General features: G+C 39.4%; 1 protein-coding gene across 4 annotated transcripts in view; it reads left to right on the top strand.

Annotated features, from left to right (window-relative positions):
- The window catches only part of METTL24 (methyltransferase like 24), a 120571-nt gene extending 101896 nt beyond the window's left edge, over positions 1 to 18675 (top strand). For 3 of the 4 annotated variants that reach the window (XM_004605774.2, XM_055136168.1, XM_055136169.1), the window contains one exon: positions 16268 to 17242. In XM_004605774.2, the coding sequence (XP_004605831.2) occupies positions 16268 to 16606 (339 nt within the window). In that variant the 3' untranslated portion in view covers positions 16607 to 17242. Of the gene's footprint in view, positions 1 to 16267; positions 17243 to 17451 lie in introns of those variants that run through there. The other variant, XM_055136167.1, reaches the window with a different exon arrangement.
- The last annotated feature ends 2303 nt before the right edge of the window (positions 18676 to 20978 follow it).

Here is a 20978-nt window from a genome sequence, read left to right as displayed (position 1 = left end):
GTATTCTTAGGTATGGCACATATAAAGCTAATGTTCAGGGATTTTACACAATAACCAGCAGTAACCAATGAATGGTTATTTGTATAAGTTGTTGGCTTTACATTTTTAGATATAATCTTGTATGTACATAAATAGCATGTTTTAATATTATGGTAATATCTATATTTGATGACCATGTACTGATTTTTTAATGTACCTGAAAGTAGTATATCTTTTAGTGTAAGATATTTTTATCCCCCTTGGAGTATGCTGTATAAGTTAATGGGTGGTACAAAACTAGTGCTGCTTGTATTTTTTTCTTTTTCTTATAAGTTTTCTTTAATTTTTTCTTTGGGCATTTAGCCATACATCTGTTTGTAGTTTGCTTTCACATAATTTTTTCTTTTTCTCTTGAGCTGGGACTTGCACATTTGTCTTGATTATAAGTTGAAGTGATTTTACCTAATTCTGTACTTATAATTACATATTCTTTTCCTTGAAGAAGGTCCTCAAATTAAATAAGCTTCAAGTTCCACAAATCTTGGATCTATCCCAATTATAAGTCACATTTGTTTTGCAGGTAAAAGATGACATATTCAACTGAAAATTTTTCTAAAGTGAATATTCTAAGGTCTCATAATGGGAACATTATGAGACTAAAATGATATATTTATTTACTTGTTCCACTTGATGGTCTGATTGCTTTTTCCTCACTTCAAGAACAAACATCTGTACTTAAATAAAAACATGAAAGTGAATTGGAGCGATAGTACAGTGGGTAGGGTGCTTGCCTTGCACGTGGCTGACCCAGGTTCGATCTCCAGCATCCCATATGGTCCCCAAAGCATTGCCAGGAGTAATTCCTGAGTGCAGAGCCAGAAATAACCCCTGTGTATCACTGGATGTGACCCAAAAAGCAAAATAAATAAATAAATAAATATTTTTCAAAATGAAAGAAAATATGAAAGCATTTGAAACTCGTTGTTTGGTCAAAGTAATAATAAAAGTAAGTCTTTAGTATATATTAGAATTTCAATTTTATAGACCAGATAAAGAAAAGATCTAACTTTATTAGCACTAACCTGCAATTCCAAATTTTTCAGCCTAAAGGAATTGATGAAGTAAGATTTTGCAGCCCTAGTCTGGCAGCTAGCTGAGAGGCAAAACTCTTGCTTTGTATGTTTGAAGTCCTGACTTCAATCTCCCACTCTGCAAAATCTCCCACTCGTGTTTGTGTATGTGTGTGTGTTTCTTGCAGCACTATTTTGTTAATGTATAGTAAATTTCTGGATTGAAAGAAGAAGAGAAGGGCCAGGGTAGGTGCTTGCTTTGCATGCAGCCAGTTATGATCTTATCCCTGGCACCAAATGATCATATCCCAAGCACCACCAGGAACAATGTTTGAGCACAGAATCAGAAGTAAGGTCTGAGCACTGCTGAATGTGGCCCCACCATGAGGGAGGGAGGATGGAGGGAAGGGAGGGATGGAGAGAGGGAGAAATGGCAGGAGGGAAGGAGGGAGGGAGGGAGGGAGGGAGGGAGGGAGGGAGGGAAGAATGGCAGGAGGGAAGGAGGGAGGGAGGGAGGAATAGCAGGAAAAAGGGAGGGAGGGAGGGAGGGAGGGAGAGAGACAGAGACAGAGAGACAGAGAGGCAGAGAAATACAGATAGAGCATGGTAATAATGAGGGTTCCAGTAGGAGAATTATCATGGTTTTTGAGCAAAGGAGAAGGTCAACAGAAAATATTAAGGGACTCTAGAAAAATTCCAGAATTAGAAAGTTGTTTACCTATTCAGTAAGTGCTAAATAGAGTAGTAAATTTTGAAATGGATACTTTTAGTTCCAGTTGATATGAATTACTGGCTTATTGTACTTACTAATCACGGTCTTATGCTGCATAATAATATATCAGCCAATAATGGTGGTCCTGAGACTATGGCCTCGGTGAGCAGAAGATTGTATCAGGCCAGATTGTGGGATTACATGCCATGATTGCACAAAGATGACATTGCTTTATGGTGCATGTCTCAGAACATACCCCATCGTTATGTGATAAGTGACTAATTCACAGAAGGCTTTAACACTAAATGACATACTAGAAAATGTTAAATATTTTAAAAATTATGTTAAGTTACATCTGAACTCGATGTAATAATAATGTAACAATAATTTAATAATGTTAATAATGTAATGATAATTATTATTCAATTATTATCCATACCATATAATATGGTATAGTATGATATACTCATCAATAGTCAATAGTTAGTAATTAACTATTACATCTTAGTTAATAGAAAAATGTCCTTCCTGTCACAAAAAGAAGTCTACAGGGAATAAAATTCTTACACAGAGACTCCCTAGTCAACAGGATCCCAAATGCCATTCAGAACTCACCTCTTCTATCCATAGGCTATAATCCTTCTCTTCATTGTCCAGTATTGCTGCTGGACCTCCAGCCATCACATCTGCATCCTAAGCATATGGTTGGAGAAAGCACTAAATATAGCCTTTTCTTGAAGAAGATTTCCTGGAAACCCCATGATATACCTTTACTTATATATTATTGGTAAAAGTTTAGTCATATGCCATTAGAGGCATAAGAGACTAGAGCTTAGCTTCTTAAATCATGGGTAATCGCCCCACATGACATTGTATAACTGAATGTATATCTAAGATATCACTGTATCACTGTCATCCTGTTGTTCATTGATTAACTCGAGTGGGTGCCAGTAACGTCTCCATTCGTCCCAGCTCTGAGATTTTAGCAGCCTCTCCTTACTCATCTTTCCCAATGATTGGAGGCTCTTTTCAGGGTCAGGGGAATGAGACCTGTTATTGTTACTGTTTTGGGCATATTTGAATATGCCATGGGGAGCTTGCCAGGTTCTGCCATGCAGGCGGGATACTCTCGGTAGCTTGCCAGGCTCTCCAAAAGGCACATATACATATTTCCCTCTATGATGTGGCCACATAGTCCAGAAATATGTTCACTCATGTGTGATATTTGGCCCGAGCGTGTGGAAAGCAGCCTGGAACATGTCTAAGATATGTCATTTAAAAATAAATTTGTGATATATTATCAGCTAATGTTTGATTTGCATAACTATCTTCTATGCCTATGATCATGTAAAAAATGTTGAGGCATAAAGGAGTTGTGGGTGGCAATAGTTCGAGTGGAGGAGATGTGTTCTTTCATCTAAGAAGCGTGTGGTCAGCTCAACATCAGGGCTTGGCTATTAAGGAAGAGGGAAGCATGGCTATGTAGGCAGGCAACTGCTCTGCCATGCTATATTTATCTTTAAACTTTAGTATATGTTGCTATTTTTCTCCACCTAAGAACTAAGCATTTAATAGGGACTGAATTTGTATTAATGTGCTTTGTGGTAAAAACAGTATTGATCAGAAGTAAATTTAGAAAACTCAAGATTGTGCTTTTCTGGGCACTTTTCCGGGAACTTCTGGTCCAAAGATGTTTTTTTTTATTCTTAAATATTATAACAGTCCTTAAACTAAACATCTCCTGAGTCCTTAAGAAGATGAAATGTGGACTTGTGTATTTGCCTCAAATCTTTGCTAGCCTGTGATGAATGAATTTTAATGTGTGTGAACCTAGACTCAAACAAGCAATGATGTTTTGACATATGGAATATCTTCCATGAATTAATTTGAGACCCTGGGTAAATCATTTAGCATAGCTAGGCCTCAGTTTTCCTTGTCTGTAAAATGAGTGAGTGGTATCTGATGTTTACCAAGTCCTATTGGCCCTAGTTTTCCATTACCTGGAAACTTGAAAAATCTATCTGACTCTATTCCCACTGACCTATCCTCCTATAAGCTACCTTTGATGGTAGTTGTGTGTTCTAGGGACTAGAGGTTAAAAAAATGAGTAAGTCATGGATATTCATGAAGCTTTTAGTCCAGCCTAAAGCAGAGGCAAAGCCTCTTGACAGCACTGTTGCTAGGGAAAAAAAAAATCTCTTTCTGATTTTACCTGTTCTTGGTGAAAGAACATCATTTTGAAATACCTTTGTATATTTCCTGTAACAAATCTTAATTCCTCCCCTGAGTCATTTCCTAAAACGTAGCTGCAGTGATACAGAGAAGGCACATTTGGATATGAGCTTAAACTATATTGTCTTTTGGGGAAGAGAGTGGTTATATCCCTCACTGAGAGCTTGTAAAAAAAAAAGCCAGCTGATGCTGAGCACACATTCTCTCTGCAGGGCCCCATATGTGATAACTTCTGCACATTTTTCTATTTATTTTGGAAAAAATCTTTTTTGTTTGCTTTGGTTTGGGGGCCATATTTGGCGGTACTCAGGGCTTACTTCTTGTTCTCCACCCAGGAATCATTCTTGGTAGTGCTCTGAAGACCATAGCGGGGGCTGGGAGCAGAACCTGGGTCACACGTATGCAAAGCTAGCCCCTTACCCACCGTCCTATCTCTCTGGCTTAAGCATACTTTTCTAAGAGGCTAAAAACCTATCCCAGAGCCAAGTTCTCAGTGACCAGAATGTTCTTAGAAAAATGCGCATGTACGTACAAAACAGTTTTTCACACAGTCATAGGGAGCACAAACCTCACTGAACACTGTGGTGCTGAGTTCAGAAAACTGACCAGTTGTATGCAAATTAAGAATGCACCTATGGTTGGAAATCTACTTTGCATTATAGCTTCTCTTTCATCTGTTTGTGAGGAGCAGAACCCAGGCTCTGCTCAGGTCAAAAGTCTTTTGCATCCATGCCATAAAAAACTGACCCACCCTGAGCACTACTGGGTGTCACCCTGAGACCCCAGCACCACTGGGTCAGAGCAACATGGCATTGAGCCCTCCAGTCAAATTGGCTGAGTATCCCCAGGAGTAGCCTCAGGAGAGCTCCTGCCTACCCAACCCCAAGGGTCACCTCGTGTCTTTTAATTGTGTCTAATGGCCCTTGACCCAGCAGCATCGCCATCAGATGTGCTGCTGGTGAAAATGCAAACACTTAGACCCGATTCTCGATTTACTGTTCATAAAAGTGGAAGTTTAAGAGACAGTACAGTGGGTAGGGTACTTGCCTTGCATGCAGCCAATCCCTGGTATCACATATGACCCCCAGAGCCTTGCCAGAAGTGATTCCTGAGTGCAGAGTGAGGAGTGAGCCCAGAGCACAGCTAAATTTGACATAAATACAAAAGCCAAAAAGGTGCAAGTGGGATGTATGTGTCACTCAGAGCAGCACTGACCAACCAAACTTTGATGATGGAAATGTCCCATAGCCCTGCTGACCCGCATTGTGACTGCCAGCACAGATGGCTGTGTCACACTTGAAATATGGCCAGGGAATGAAAATTTTTCTTATAATTGAATTATAATTGATTAGTTAAAATTTAAATGTTCTCCCATGATGAGTGACGACCAGCAGGACTTAGTTCAACAGCATCCATAAGCATGCAGTGTGTCTGTCTTTACGGAAATATATTATGTCTGCCTTTACATTTGAACAATTTACATTTGAACTGCAAGAGACACAACACAGCACACCAGAATCAGAATGCCCTTTAAAGAAGTGTGTGCAGATATGCTCTATTTCCTTATTCCAATGTTGATATTATTTAACTTGAAAATGTTTGAGATGGGAGACTTGCAGTTTAATCCTGGCAAAATATTCCATAAGAGGAAAGCTATTTGTCTTGTCAGAACTGATGGGACACAGTGCTTTCATATATAATTGTCTATGTTTTTGATGCTGAGTATAAGAATTCTAAAATAACCTCAGGTTCCTAAAGAAAATTGAATTCAGCTTGCACTTGAAGAGGTATTGTGTTGCTCTGTATGGTGGCAGAGGGGGATGTGGTGACCTGCAGCAGTTTGGGGGATTCTTTGAAGAGGAAACAGCATGCATAAGGGAAATTGACAGGAAATTTCTTGGCATTTTGAGGAATCACAAAGAATTACATTTGACTAAAGAATAGGGTTCATATAGTATTGACCTTATCAGCATTTGTACAAGGCGGGATGAGTATACAAATAGGTTCCTTCATTCCTGATATCCAGCTCTTGACTCCTATCTCCTCTTTTTTCAATTAGCAGGGTCTTAAGCATAGACAACCACAGTGGTGGAGATGGGGAGGTTAAATAATGAGGGGCCATATGTAAGATATTATAATAGAAAAGTGGAAAGTGGACAGAACTTGTGCTCTGATAGGATATCACACCTACATGTGTCAGAAACACCCAGTGGCTGTTGGAAAGAGCGGGTAGGTCCTGCCCTGGAGGAACAGACTGGTTAGATATGGTTCACAAATCAAAAAGTCAACCAATGAGTAGAAATCCTGCTATATGCATCATATAACACATCACATAATATATTATATATCATATGCATTAGATGACATTAGGAAAGTATAATATATACTTACCTAGAAGTCTCTATAGCATCCACAGGGGTGACCCTGAAAAACATCACACACAACACTGTCATCTCCTCTCATTTCTAAAGCTTAAGTCTGGACTTTGCTCACCGGCTATCCTTTTGTGACTCACCTCAGAAAAGAGATTTTTTCCATTCATAATTCAGTATGTTTAGTCTATGGCCATACCACCCTGAATGCGCCTGATCTCATCTGATATTTCAGTATATTTAATTGAATAGATAAATAAGTCAGTGGTTTTTTATTTAATTTATTTATGTTTTAATTAGTGAGTCACAGTGAGGGTACAGTTACAGATTCACACATTTTCGTGCTTGTTTTTCCCTCATGCAATGTTTGAGAGCCCATCCCTCCACCAGTGTCCATTCTCCACCACCAATGAACCCACTATCCTTCCCACCCCCCCAGTCCCATCCCCCCACCCCACCCTTCCTCTGTGGCAGGGCATTCCAATTTGATCTCTCTCTTTCCTTTTGGGTGTTGTGGTTTGCAATAGGGGTATTGAGTGGTCATACTGTTCAGTCTCTAGTCTACTTTCAGCATGCATCTCCCTTCCCGTGCAGGATCTCCAATCACATTTTACTTGGTGTTCCCTTCTCTATCTGGGATGAATAAGTCAGTGGTTTTATTCTTTTTTCTTCTGCATTGATGCTTGTATTTTGCATTTGGATCACTATGCAGCAGAAATTACATTGCTGACCCCACCATACTCTGAGATTAATTTTGTTTCACATAGAATGATAAAGATGCTTATTTATATTTTTCAAGAACAGCTCTCCCTGGAAAGAATATTTGAGGTATTAACTTGAGTATTAGTTTATACACCTATTGTTTTATCCATCTTTTTGTGTATCTAAATTTTACATCCTATGTAATCTCTCTCTGGAAACACTTGAGAATGCTTACATGAATATTATTAGACAAGAAAGAGAAATAAACCAGATGACACAGGTTTGGGTCTGGGTTCACTGAAGACAATGACAGGCTTGTTTTCATCTATTCAGGGTAGTGAGGTCAAAATTTAAAAAAGCAAAAAAAAAAAAATTTAAAAAATTAAAAAAAATTTAAAAAGCAGCTGAAGGGCGCTGTCCTTGGTACTGCCTAATTCTGACCTGGCCAAAGTTCCTTGCTGCAACTTGTCAATCCTACCTAAATTTGCAATTTGGGTCCCTCACTATTACATGTCACTAATAGCCTTGCTACTTATGAATTCTTGACTTGAACCAGCTCATCTCTTACCTGGGTTCTCACTACCTGACCTACTCTAGATTTTTCACCTAACAGCCTCAGATTGAAGTCCTTGCTAAAGGCTAGAGAGCTGCCAAAAAAGTCTTTGTAAGTGGTTCCCTTGGATTTTTTGAAACTCATTTGTAGAGTGTTGCTCTTTACAGAGGTCATTTCTGTGAACTGATTGTTACACAAAAATCATTTTCTTTATTATTAGTTCAGAATTGGTCCTGCATTAGATGGAGTGACCCTTCATATTTCTCATAATACAGAAGGCAAACCTTATCTCTCCCTAGTAATAGCAGAAATCTTGTAATGTTACATTTCTGCTAGCCAAAAAAGATAATTGAATCTTGTTTGCTGTGTTTAAAGTATAATACTCTTAAAGAAATTTTTAATCTTCTGTTCATTTAAGATAGATTGATAATTTTTCTACAAAACTGTCCTCTTTTTAATGTGTTCAACTATTAGTTTTATAGGTACAGATATATTTTGCACTGGTTACACTTTATATGTAAAATGTTATCAATTTGATCATTCAAATGCATCTTTTAATAATCAAAAAATAGGAAGAAGTTATATTGGAATAATTATTTTTATTTTATTTTGTTTTGTTTTGTTTTGCTTTTTGGTTCACACCTGGTGATGCTCAGGGGTTACTTCTGGCTCTGAACTCAGGAATCACTCCTGGTGGTGCTCGGGGGACCATATGGGATGCTGGGAATCGAACTCGGGTTGGCCACATGCAAGGCAAACGCCCTACCCGCTGTGCTATCACTCTAGCCCCAGAATAATTATTTTTAAATTGCAGTTGACATTGACCCAAACAATGACAATGACTGTGATTGCTTGATAATTAAAATTTTTAAATATTTATGAATACATATACAAGTAGTCAAACATCTTTAAAACACAAGATAAATTACAAAACTTAATTTCAACCCTGTCTTTTTAGAAGCATTCTTCTATAAAATAAGGTCTGTATTTGTAAATGTCATATAGTGTATGATTCTGGCCCCCAAACCTGACAACTGACATTGAGACAAGCAGCTGTGTGCAAGTCAGTTACAGATTTAGTAGAAAGTATTTTGTTTTCTGTTGGTTGACTGATATGTTGTATGGCTAATATTGGCATTTTACTGGTGTTACATGGCTTTGGCTCTTAGACAGATTTCTGGTTTATATAATGATTAATTGTTTTAAAAGTGAATGGCAATAGCCAGGTTTAAGCTTTTGTATGTGTTTTCTAGGTAAGAAAACGATATCCTTTTAAAGACATCAGCTCAGAGATAAAGCATTTTTAATAAAGATGGTAGAAAATACAAATTCTATAAAGGTAGTTAGCAGAACCTAGTTAAAAGGGGTTTCTCTTGCTTTCTTGTTAAGTGGCATATATAGCTTTTCCCCATAATGAATTATTCTGACATGAAGGTATTTAGAGATGCTAGAGTGCTTTGGCTCTGGAGAGTAAGAAAGAAAAAAAAAAACAGTTGAGCGAGTGGGTTGATGTCACAGAACGCCTCTCATGGTTCTTTGCCCAGGGCTTCAGCCTTCCAACAACCTAGCTGGTCTTCAGTTTCTCAAGGGCTGGGATGAAAAGGGGCTACCAGGGAGCAAAATGATTAGAAGTTGCCCACCCTCCCTATTCTTTGACCTTGGTACTCTGCTCAAGGGAGTGTTCTAAGGAAATAATAGACCACATTTGAGTATTTTTCTATAGCTAAACCACATCAATTTGTAATAATAATCAATTAAAGAGTTTAAATGTCTGTCAGAAGGAAGTTGGTTAAATAATCTGGTATAAAAGTTATTTTAAAAGTAAGTTATAGATGAAGGCTTTTAAACCTTTTTTTTAAACTTTCCCTTTTTAAAATTTTTGGTCACACCCGGCGATGCACAGGAGTTACTCCTGGCTCTGCACTCAGGAATTACTCCTGGCGGTTCCTGGGGGACTATATGGGATTCTGGGAATCGAGCCAGGGTCAGCCCTGTGCAGGGCAAATACCCTATCGCTGTGCTATCTCTCCAGCCTCTACTTTCCTTTTCAGTGGGGAAATTAGGCCACACCTGTCAGTTCTCAAGGCTACTTTTGGAAGTACCAAGACTTAAATGGGTTGGCCAGTCCAAGGCAGGAGTTTTAACATGTTTATTGTCTCTCAAACACTGCATACAGGGGTAATTCATTGAGAAGAGCCGATTCTGGTTCTATCCCCGGCACCATATATGGTCTCCTGAGTACTACTAGGAGGCACTCCTGAGCACAGAACTAGGAGTAAACTCTGAGCATGCTGGGTGTGGCTCCAAAATAAAATAATAATTATCACAATAATAATATTCTTGGATATTTTAAACACAAAGGAAAGGAGATCTTTTATAGGGGAGAACCCTTTTAAGGTGTCTGAAATTATTCCCAGTCAACCTTCTTTGAGACTCATCTACCAAGAATATATATTCAGTCATTAGTTTACAGAGTCAACACTTAGTTGTTTGTCTTAAGAGCCCTGATTTAACTGAATTGTATTAGGATTGGCACCTACTTATGCCAATAAAATCATTTGCATGATTTTTAGTGTGGTAATTGTTGAAAGCTGATAATAGAATCTTCAAAGTGGCTTATTTTTTTTCAGAGATGTTTCATGCTTTATAACACTAATCTTTTTTGTGCATTATGCAGTAATAATGAAAATTACATTTGCAAGATAGTTTTGGTAATAGAACATTGGAAAATGCAAGGAATTGAAAGAGCACCCTGGAAGAGATCATGTTTTATTCACAACATTCTGGCTGGCAGTGCTTTCAGGCTGGAAGGCAGCTGATGTCCTCCTCTGGTGCATTGCCCCGGGACCTGTGCCTTCGTCAAACTGTCCAGTTATGATGGAGGAGAGTATTTCATCTATGGAAACAAAAAGGAGGGGGGATGTTGTCTTTGAAAAAGCTTTTTGTTCTTTAAAATCAGCTAGTGTTTTGTTAAAGAAAACTGGATTTCTGAAGAAGGCATATATTTCTATGACCATAGTGCAATAACTTAATTTTTTTCTGGTTGCTAATAACTTGATTGTTGGCTAACTAAAAAAGGAAATAAAGATGAATGTTAGACCAGTATAATGTTTAGAGCAACTATAGGCTGATAAACTTTGTCCTATCCCTTAAAAACTTTCTTTATTGACAGTCAATATAGACAAAACTCACAAAAAACCCTAGTAAAGATAAGTCAATCAGGATTGTAAGAAATTCTTGACTATGTTAAATATTCAGTTATTGATTTTTTTGAGTTGTGCTATTTTCTGATAAGAAAATTTTGTGAGGTTTTGAGTAAATATTTCTTTTGCCAGATTAATTACCCTAATTCATTTCCATTTAAACTTCAAAATAAAGACATAGATGTACTAATGCAGCAGAGATGGTAGGAAAACTTAACTACTGTGTCCAATTCATGAGTATTATTTTAGCTCTGTGTAAGCTAACACAAGAACTTGACTTAACTTAGTTCCTTTCAGAAAATAAAGTGTTATTCTTTCTTTCTTTCTTTCTTTCTTTCTTTCTTTCTTTCTTTCTTTCTTTCTTTCTTTCTTTCTTTCTTTCTTTCTTTCTTTCTTTCTTTCTTTCTTTCTTTCTTTCTTTCTTTCTTTCTTTCTTTCTTTCTCTCTTTCTCTCTTTCTCTCTTTCTCTCTTTCTCTCTCTCTCCTTCCCTCCCCCTTCCTTCCCCCCTTTCTCCTTCCTTCCCCCTCCCTCCCTCCCTCTCTCTCCCCTCTCTTTCTTTCTTTCTTTCTTTCTTTCTTTCTTTCTTTCTTTCTTTCTTTCTTTCTTTCTTTCTTTCTTTCTTTCTTTCTTTCTTTCTTTCTTTCTTTCTTTCTTTCTTTCTTTTTCTTTCTTTCTTTCTCTCCTTCCCTCCCTCTTTCCTTCCCTCCCTCCTTCCCTCCTTCCCTCCTTCCCTCCCTCCCTCCCTCCCTCCCTCCCTCCCCTCCCTCCCTCCCTTCCTTCCCTCCTTCCCTCCCTCCCTCCCTTCCTTCCCTCCCTCCCTCCCTCCCTCCCTTCCTTCCCTCCCTCCCTCCCTCCCTCCCTCCCTCCCTCCCTCCCTCCCTCCCTCCCTTCCTCCCTCCCTTCCTCCCTCCCTTCTTTCCTTCCTTCCTTCCTTCCTTCCTTCCTTCCTTCCTTCCTTCCTTCCTTCCTTCCTTCCTTCCTTCCTTCCTTCCTTCCTTCCTTCCTTCCATCCTTCCTTCCTTCCTTCCTTCCTTCCTTCCTTCCTTCCTTCCTTCCTTCCTTCCTTCCTTCCTTCCTTCCTCTCTCACTTTAAAGGAGGGTGCATTGCCAGATGCATGGCTGGTGTTATGGGGGGGTTAAACGTGCTATACCCAGCTTTGCTTAGGGGTGGATCCAGGCCTGCAGCAACTGGTCTTAACCCAAGGCCTCACTTGAGCCAGGCATGTGCTCTACCATAGGAGCCATATCCCAGCGTAGACAATAAAGTTTTTATAAAAACACATTTTCTCTTTGCTTTTGAATCTGCTGAACCACTCACCTGCTTTGTAGAGTCTTATTCTTCTACAGCCTCACAGTATCCCTGGGTTGTTACTCTGTCTCTCCATTGTAAGCCAGGAGTGCTATCCCAGACAAGGGAGTGAAAGCATCTCCCACAGGGAGAACATCAGAGACCATCTTCTTGAAAGAATTACATCTAAATTCTATGCATCTACTTCTTCACCCAGCTCTGAAATCACAGGAAGAAATTTCCACGGCTTGCAGAGCTTTCATTTCTCAGCTGCTTATGAGAAAGCCATCAAACATGGTGTCAGGCTAGAGGAAAGGCTAGGGCGGGACTGATCTTTGGTTTTTAATGTATTTCATTGCAGAATTTTCTTGGATATTAAAATATTGGGGGGCATACTGGGCTGTGATCAGGGCTTACTCATGACTTTGTGCTTAGGGCTCACTCCTGGTAGTGCTTAGGGGAACAGGTTTGGTCCTTGCCAGACAAGCACCTTCACCCCTTTACTATCTATCTCCATCACATAGTTTATAATTTTATTTTTGCCAAAATACAAGTCACAACCATTATGAGAACTATTTTTTGGGGTTTTATTTTTTGTTTTTTGGGCCACACCCGGCGATACACAGGGGTTACTCCTGGCTTTGCACTTAGGAATTACTCCTGGCAGTGCTCAGGGGACCATATGGGATGCTGGGAATCGAACCTGGGTTGGCCAAGTACAAGGCAAACGCCCTACCCACTGTGCTATTGCTCCAGCCCCCCGACTATGAGAATTTTTAAAACAATGACTTGGCTATTACTGAAAAATTATTTACTACCCAACTGTCTTTGACACAAATTGAGGATGCATGGAATGCTGGTGACTATACATTAATGAAATAGTTCTCATTAATGCATAGCATTTCTTTGGGACAGTTTAGTGAACATTTTACCAGTCTGGAAAAAAATTAACTTTAGTTGTTATTGATATGTATATTATAATTGCTATATTATACTTGAAAAAATTTAGTATAGAATTGCTAAGTATAGACTTAGAGAATTTAATCTTCAGTATTTGAAGATTCTGTACCACTGTCATTGATTTTGTTACCTGAAAGGCAGTGATACTCATATAAGACATGTTTTCTTCATTGTTGGCCACAGTGCATTATCTTCAGATCTACAATGTTTGAAATTCCATGTTTTTAAGCTTTTTTCATTGTTTTTCATAGTTATTAAAATTTTATTATTCAAGTAAATATAATTAACATTTAATTTAGCATTTAGTGATTTACAGTATTGATAATAGCAGGGCTTCATGCGAAAAAACATTCCAACATCACACCTTCCACTGGAGTGTCAGTTTCCCTCCACCATGTCTCAGTGTTCCCATCCCTCTCTCTCCTCGAAATCCCCCACTGCAATATGCTTCCTATTAAAGATCAGTTCTCAGTTTCTGTTGCCTGTGGGCATTTGTTGCTCCCCTACTTTTTTCTTTATATGCTGCATTTGAGAGATCATTTCTTATCTGTCCCTCTCCCCAACTTCACTTAGCATGACACTCTCCAGATCCATTCTCGTAGTAGCAACTTGTATGATTTTATCTTTGAACTGAGTAGTATACCATTGTGTATATGTACCACTTTACGCAGTCATCTGTTCTTAGACACGTGGACTGTTTTCAGATTATTGCTATTGTGAATATTGCTGCAATGAACATAGGAGAGCATATGTCTTTTTTTTTTTTTGGCATATGTCTATTCTGAAGAGAGTTTTTGGGTCTTAGGGTAAATTCCAAAAAGGAGAATTACTAAAACATATGGGAGATCAATTTCTATTTTTTTGACAAGTGCCTGTATTATTTTCCAAAAAAGTTGGACCAGTCAACATTGCCACTAGCAGTGAATGAGGGTTCCTTTTATCTATATCCACCAACACTGGTTTTTTTTTTTTTTTTTTGCTTTTTGGGTCACACCCAGCGATGCTCAGGGGTTACTCCTGGCTTTGCACTCAGGAATTACTCCTGGTGGTGCTTGGGGGACCATATGGGATGCCGGGGATCGAACCCGGGTCGGCCGCGTGCAAGGCAAACGCCCTACCCGCTGTGCTATCGCTCCGGCCCCAACACTGGTTGTTTTTAATCTTTGTAATAGTATGTACCAGCCTTTTGGTATGAGGTGATATCCCATTATTGTTTTGATTTTTAGTGGTGTAGAGAAGTTTTTCAAAAGCCCCTTGTTCATTTATATCTCTTCATAAGGAAGTTTCTGTTCATCTCTTTCCCTCATTTTCTGATGGGGTTGGTGGACATTTTCTTTTAAAGTTCTACCATTGCCTTATATGTCTTGTATCTTAACTTTTTGTCAGATAAGTGGTAGGCAAATATGTTCTCCCAATCTAATTTGCCATTTAAATTAACAAATGTTTTGTGTGGTATAGGGTTACAAGTATTTAAATTTTTTAATTTAGACACTGTGATTCATAAAATAGGGTTTTGTTTATAATAGCATTTCAGGCATATAGTGTCCATCTCTAATTCCATCCACCACCTGTAACCCCGTCCCTCCACTAGTGACCCCAGATTCTCTACTACCCTCCATCCCAACTCCTTGAGAAATACATTTTCAGGCAGAATTATTGTAGTTTAGATCCTTCGAGAGGCTAGATTATTCCCTTCAACTCTCTAGCCATTTCTTGGCAAAGTCATTTGTGCCAAATCCTTGTCTACCTATAGGGATGTTGGACTGAGACGATGTATGTAGGAAGCAATTCTTCAAACAGAAAAACACTCTGCAAGTGTGGAATGGTGAGGTTGATATCTCTATGTATGGATCTTGTCAACACTTCAAAACAACTTATTTTCCAGACCAGATGTCATTTTAGTTACCTGTGGATTAGCAGAGTGGACATCATGTGAGGTTAAGAACCTGTGCTTTGAAGAGTAGCACAGTTCAAAGGTCCCTCCTGCCTCTCCAACTGTGTGACTAGGCTGTCACCCTCTGAGTGCATTTCCTAAACTTTCAAGGGGTAACAAACAGAATCGGCCTTGCAGAATTGTTCAGCGGATTAAATGAACATTGCAGGATCAAGCAGTTAGCATTGTGCCAGACACATGGAACTAATCAGCTTTCATTGCTTGCTAGAGGAATTTAGAGTTCGACTATTCTAATGGACTTTGTGCAGAGCCAGCAAAACAGAGGGAATTCTCACAATTTGATTAATTGCAAAATCTCTCATCCTACACAACTTCCTTATTCCCTCTCACCTAAATGTGAACTTATACTGTTTAAGTCAGCAGAGCTTGTTGGTCTTAGTACACTATGCCAACATATCTATTTATTTATTTGCTTTCCCTGGGGATACCAGACTGTGGGGATTGTCAGGATATCCTTGACACAGTTGAGACACCAGGAATTTAGCTCAGGACCTCATGATCGCCCTGGGAACTTTCTAAGTCACTGTGCACCCACCTCTGCAGACCACTGTTCTGTCAGAACTTGGCTGGGCACCTTGAATCTGTGTACAGGTTGCTGTGGAGAGGCTATGGACACAGAGCTCTGGGCTGCACCCATTACACATTTAGATCCTTCTTGAGCATCTGTTCTCACAGATCTGAAAACACGTGCATTTCTTGTACCTGGCATTTTGTGTTTTGGAGGGGAGACCTCCTAAGTGTTGCTCCAGCAGCCCCAAAACCCACTTGCGAATTTGAGCTAACAGGCCAATGGCTCAGTACAAGGGCCCAGTGACACAATGCTACTCGGGCTCTGAAGTTCTGGGGATACCCAGGTCACCCCGGCAGTACTTGGGGGCCTTCAGGGATATGCCTGCTGGTTCTCAATAGACCATGTGCTTCTGGAGTTGAACCCCAAGTTTGGCTCATGTCAGTATAGGGGTGTTCTAACCTCTGTACTATCTCCCATATCCCTAGCTGCCATTTTATTTTTCATATTTTACCTATCATCCGATGTACAATCAGGATGAAAATTTGTGTCATATGTGACCTTTTAAAAAGGTCCTCTAGCAAAAAATTATTTTTAATAAAAATTTTTGATTAAAATATTTTTTAAAATTCCATTTTCTTGAGAAGCAATTCTACAGTGATGCTTCTGAAACCAAAATGATATTTTTAACATTCACGGAATCTGCTAATCTTGTGTCATCATTTTCTAACAGATTGATGTTCTCAAAGCAGATCTGGAAAGTGCAGAATGGAAAGTTTTGGAAAATCTGATCCTGGAAGATGTCCTAGAACAGATCGGACAGCTCGTCTTTGAGATCCACCTCCACTGGCCAGGGTTCGAGGTCAGCGGCGGCAGCAGCAGTGTGGTGCGGTTCTGGTACAGCCTCCTCAAGGAGTTAGAGCTAAAGGACTTCAGGCTGTTTCACAGCTACAAAGACTTATCGAAACCCCAGCTGTTCCTCAAGAAAGACATTTTCAATGCAAGCAGCTGTTACACTCTGAGCTGGGTGAACACGCGGTGGAGAGAGGGCCTTGTACGAGCTGGGACATGATCAAGAACTCTTGGACCTGGGGCTGATACGATAGTACAGCTGGTAAGGTGTTTACCTTGCGCATGGCACAGTGGCCAACCCTGGTTTGATCCCTGGCATTCCATATGGTCCCCCAAGTCTGTCAGGAGTGATCCCCAAGCACAGAGCCAGGAGTAATCCCTAAGCACCATAGGGTATGACCCCAAAACAACCCCCCACCTCCAACTACGAAAAAAAAGCACACAACAAACTCTTGGATCTGTTTGTGATTGGAGTGTGTCCACTACACTGTTTATGTTTACTTTTTGTCTCTAGCTCTCGCTCAAGGCAGGGATTGTGTTCCTGACTCAGGCGTACTGGCAGACTGGTGCTTGCCATGTGGTAGAGTCCCCTAGCCCTGGCTGGAGGGTGGACACAGGAGTTATCCCTGGATTCCGACTCTTCCTGGTGATCTCTCACAGAGTGGGCGTCCTCAGTCCTATTTCTGCTAAACTTGGAAAAACATTTTCCACTTACCCCACTTTCTCCTAAAATTCTTTATGTTTCCACAATATATGAATTCATCCATTTAAAATAAATTATATATATTTTTTCATTGTTATAGGGTTATGAGATCCTCATTTGGGGTTTGTTGAGCACTGGCCCTCTTGTTATACTTAAAAGCAACTCTTTCAAGATTTTGTTTGGGGGCAGGGGTGGGGGGATTGGGCCATACCTGGTAGTGCTGTGAGCTTACTCATGGCGCTGTGCCCAAGGGTTACTTATGATGGGTCTGGGTGGGATCATATGTGGTGCTAAAGATGGAACCCAGGTGGGTGAGTCTTACTGCCGTGCTCTCTCCATCTTCCTCACTGAACTCTCTCCAGCCCTCCAGGTTTTCACTTGTTTAACTTGTCAAGAAGGTGCTTTCAGAGCCTTGCAGGTTTCCTTCCATCCTCTGCAGAAGCGCAGCCTGTGACTTGCAGCATCGGGGTGCTCAGATACACAGAAATCTGTCACTGCTTTTCTAAGAGGAGACTGTCAAGAAGTTCAAGATGTTTTTCAGACTCAGCCTTAAATCTTCCATTGTTCTTAGGAAAGAGACAACAAACTAAAATATTGGTGTCTTCACCGTTACCTGACTACAGACCCAATTTCCAAGCTGCAAAACCTGCCTGTGCCTTCAAGTCTTAAAATTAAGAAAACAGGAAACAAAACACAAAACATTTGATCTCAAGGATTGAATTCTTACTACTGTGAGTTGGTATTCTGTGTGAAGCCATGCACTCAGGGCCAGCCTTTGTCTTTCCTGGGATGATTATGCAGCACTTTAGAAATGTCAAACTTTATCCATTAAAAAAAAATTAAATGGAAAATGCAGGGTCCTGATAATTCAAATGATAACAATCATTCAGTTTTTACGATTAGACAGTCCCCCTTATACATGATGTTTAAAAAAATCTATTTCAAGTAAATAGCATATCAGTAAACCAAATTGTTCTCTTATTATAAATTAACTATATTATCTGGCATTTTTTTCAGCTCCTGAGGAAGTCAGAAAACTATGTAAACCATTCAAGGGGAGGGAAAAGAATACTGCTTGCTATTAGATTTTATTTCTTTCCCTTCCTTTTCAAACTCCTACCTACCATATATTCCCTGGACTGGCTTTTTTGTTACTTTTAGTGGCTTGAAAAATACAAATCCTCAAGGGAAAAACCAAAATATTTAGATTGAGATGACTTTATTAGTTTAAACGGGTTCAAAGGGAAAATAGTTTTATGACCTAATAGTGATGGCATTTTAAATACAAAGATTTTCCTGTTAAAACTCATTGTGCGCTAGTTCAAATCATTTAGGTGAGAAGGTCAACTTGAACAAATTAGATTTGAAAAAGCAACAAAAGTCCTCTGCTTTCAACAGCCATAGGTTATTTTAGAAGCTTAAAGTGGTTCATAATGTGGTTTATACGATTCATTATTACAGTGCAACCTCTAAGACAATAAGAACTGCTAGTTCAGCTCCTGTTGGTTTATATCACATATACTTGTTTACTGGAAATTATATGCTTTGAAATATAAACAATAAATCTTTTTATACGGTAAACTTTCTTGTACATTAAAGTATGAAGTGTATTAATCTAAGGTGTCAAGTTTGATCAGCTTTTGGATATATCTACCCCCCACACCAGGGCTTTTAGTTCGTGGGATTGAAGATTTATGACATTATTGTCTGGAAGTCCCCTTTGCACAGGCAAGTTACCATTTATTAAAGTTGATGGTACAGACGTTGGTTTTATATATATGCATGTGAAGCAAGAATGGTGTGCTGTTTATTCTTTTTTAAAAGAGACAAATTCAAACACACCCACTCACACCCACCTACTAGGCAACCTGTTAAATAGTTCTTTGTACTTATTATGTTTATTTCTAAGACTGTCCTTCACTCCCTTTGTGGATACTTTGAAATTTGTGATATATATTCTGGCTGTTGCTATGGTTTTCATGTCTCTTGAATTGATCACCCTTATTGTGTTGCTCGGGGTTTTGTAACCTCTGCGTGGTCTCTGCTGCAGCCTCGATTTTTCTTTGGTGGGGAACAGAGGGCTGCAGTGGGCAATGAGAATGCTTAGTCACTTCCGTGGCTCTTCCCACGGTAGGCCAGCAGCCTCGCTCCATGCACCCCTCAGGGGAAACTGCGGGCTGTGACTCCAGACCATACCCCATATACCCTTGAGGAAAAGTTACCCACCATGAAGAATTAGGTGGAAGGTGCAAGGGAGAGTCCAGAACTGACAGCTCTGGGGCTTGGGGGATCTTGCTTGAAGAATAGATATAACACTATTCCTGCCACAACCACCTTGAGGGCAAAGTCCGCCAAATAAAACACAATACCAGATCAGAGGCCACTGCTAATAGTGAGCTCATTATGTGTGAGCGACTATACATAGATCATTCCTAATTCTTAATTCTCCAGACAACTATACCAGAAGAATCCTTGTTTAGGGCCACCCCTATCTGCTCAGAGATCACTCCTGGCTGTGGTCGGGGGACTATAGGCAATGCTCGGGATTGAGCCTGGGTCGGTGACTTATGCGCTGAACTATCTCTCTGTCCCAGCAAGTGTCATTTTCTTAGATGAGGAAACACCAAAAGGGTTAAATAGCCTGTTCAGATTCTTCAACCTGTATGTGTTAGAGTAGGAAGCAGTAACTCAGGTTATCGGAACCCAAGATTCATGCTAGAGTCCTCGAGTGCCTCGGTGACCTCTAAGCACTGAAGATGCTGCACGTGGAGAAATATTTTTTGCCTCCCAACCAGGAAATGGTGAGGTTGATGGGGAGAAGAGAAACTACAAATATAGTTAGACCAGACCTATATGTTTGCAAGAGTTGGGATGGTTCCTATAGCAGACAGGTCTAACTTAAACAATGTACTTTTATTTAAAAAAAAATCTCTGCCAAATGGAGGCTTACTAAGAAATGAGAAGACTTAGAGACTTCTCTGTCAATATATTCTGGATGCCAGGAAAGCTCTTGCAACTTCTGCAAGCGACACTTGGCTCAAACTCATTCTGGCAGTTGGCATTTTACTGCTGGGTTTGAGGAAGGGCACTCACACTGAGAAGTGTAGTGTGAAACTCCTTTATTTCAAAGGAGTCTTTGACCTGAGCTCAGATATATCAGTGACATACATCTTTTAATGATCTCCTGCCACAGCAGTGATCAAAAATGATTCTGAGAATACAAAGATATAAGAATACTCTAGTAAGTGATTAAAAAAAAAACACTGTTCTTTTTGTAGGTGAAAGACACAGAAGGTTGTAAGAGACTTTTGAGTTGCCTTTTAGCACAACTTGTACACATTGAAAAACACACACACACACAGACACACACACATTATCCTTTCACTTTCTTAGTGATTTTATTTGATGTAGTTGCAATAGATTATCACATAAATATTTGTAATTATTTGACATGTTCAGATGAAGAACACCAGGGGAAGTAAACAGACTTTATTAGAATTGACTGGAGGTTCACTAATATTTACATCAGGGAGGAATGAAAGCAAATCCAGGATTTATAGTGTTTAGACCAAATCAGTTTTTCATGTAAGCATTTCTGCCTTGGCTAGGAAATCCTGTTGTAGAGTATAGGCACTACATAATTTGCATTTCCTAAGTATTAACAATTTTGGATTTTGTAAAGCTTAACACCAGGAAATCTGCTTAATCATCATATTTTGCCCAATTATAAAATAAAGTCTTCATTTTAAAATATCATTATACTTGACAATACAATGGTTCCTTCAAGCTCAATTAGCATAAGTGTTCATTTGCTATAGAGATTAATTTGTTTGCCTTTTAAGCAGTAATGTAATTCTATACTAGCCAATTGATGCTTCCTTGTGAATTT

The sequence above is a fragment of the Sorex araneus genome, chromosome 4 (genome assembly GCF_027595985.1).
Source record: "Sorex araneus isolate mSorAra2 chromosome 4, mSorAra2.pri, whole genome shotgun sequence".
Lineage (NCBI taxonomy): Eukaryota > Metazoa > Chordata > Mammalia > Eulipotyphla > Soricidae > Sorex > Sorex araneus.
Note: the sequence above shows the minus strand (reverse complement) of the source record. Positions and strands in the feature narration are given on the sequence as shown.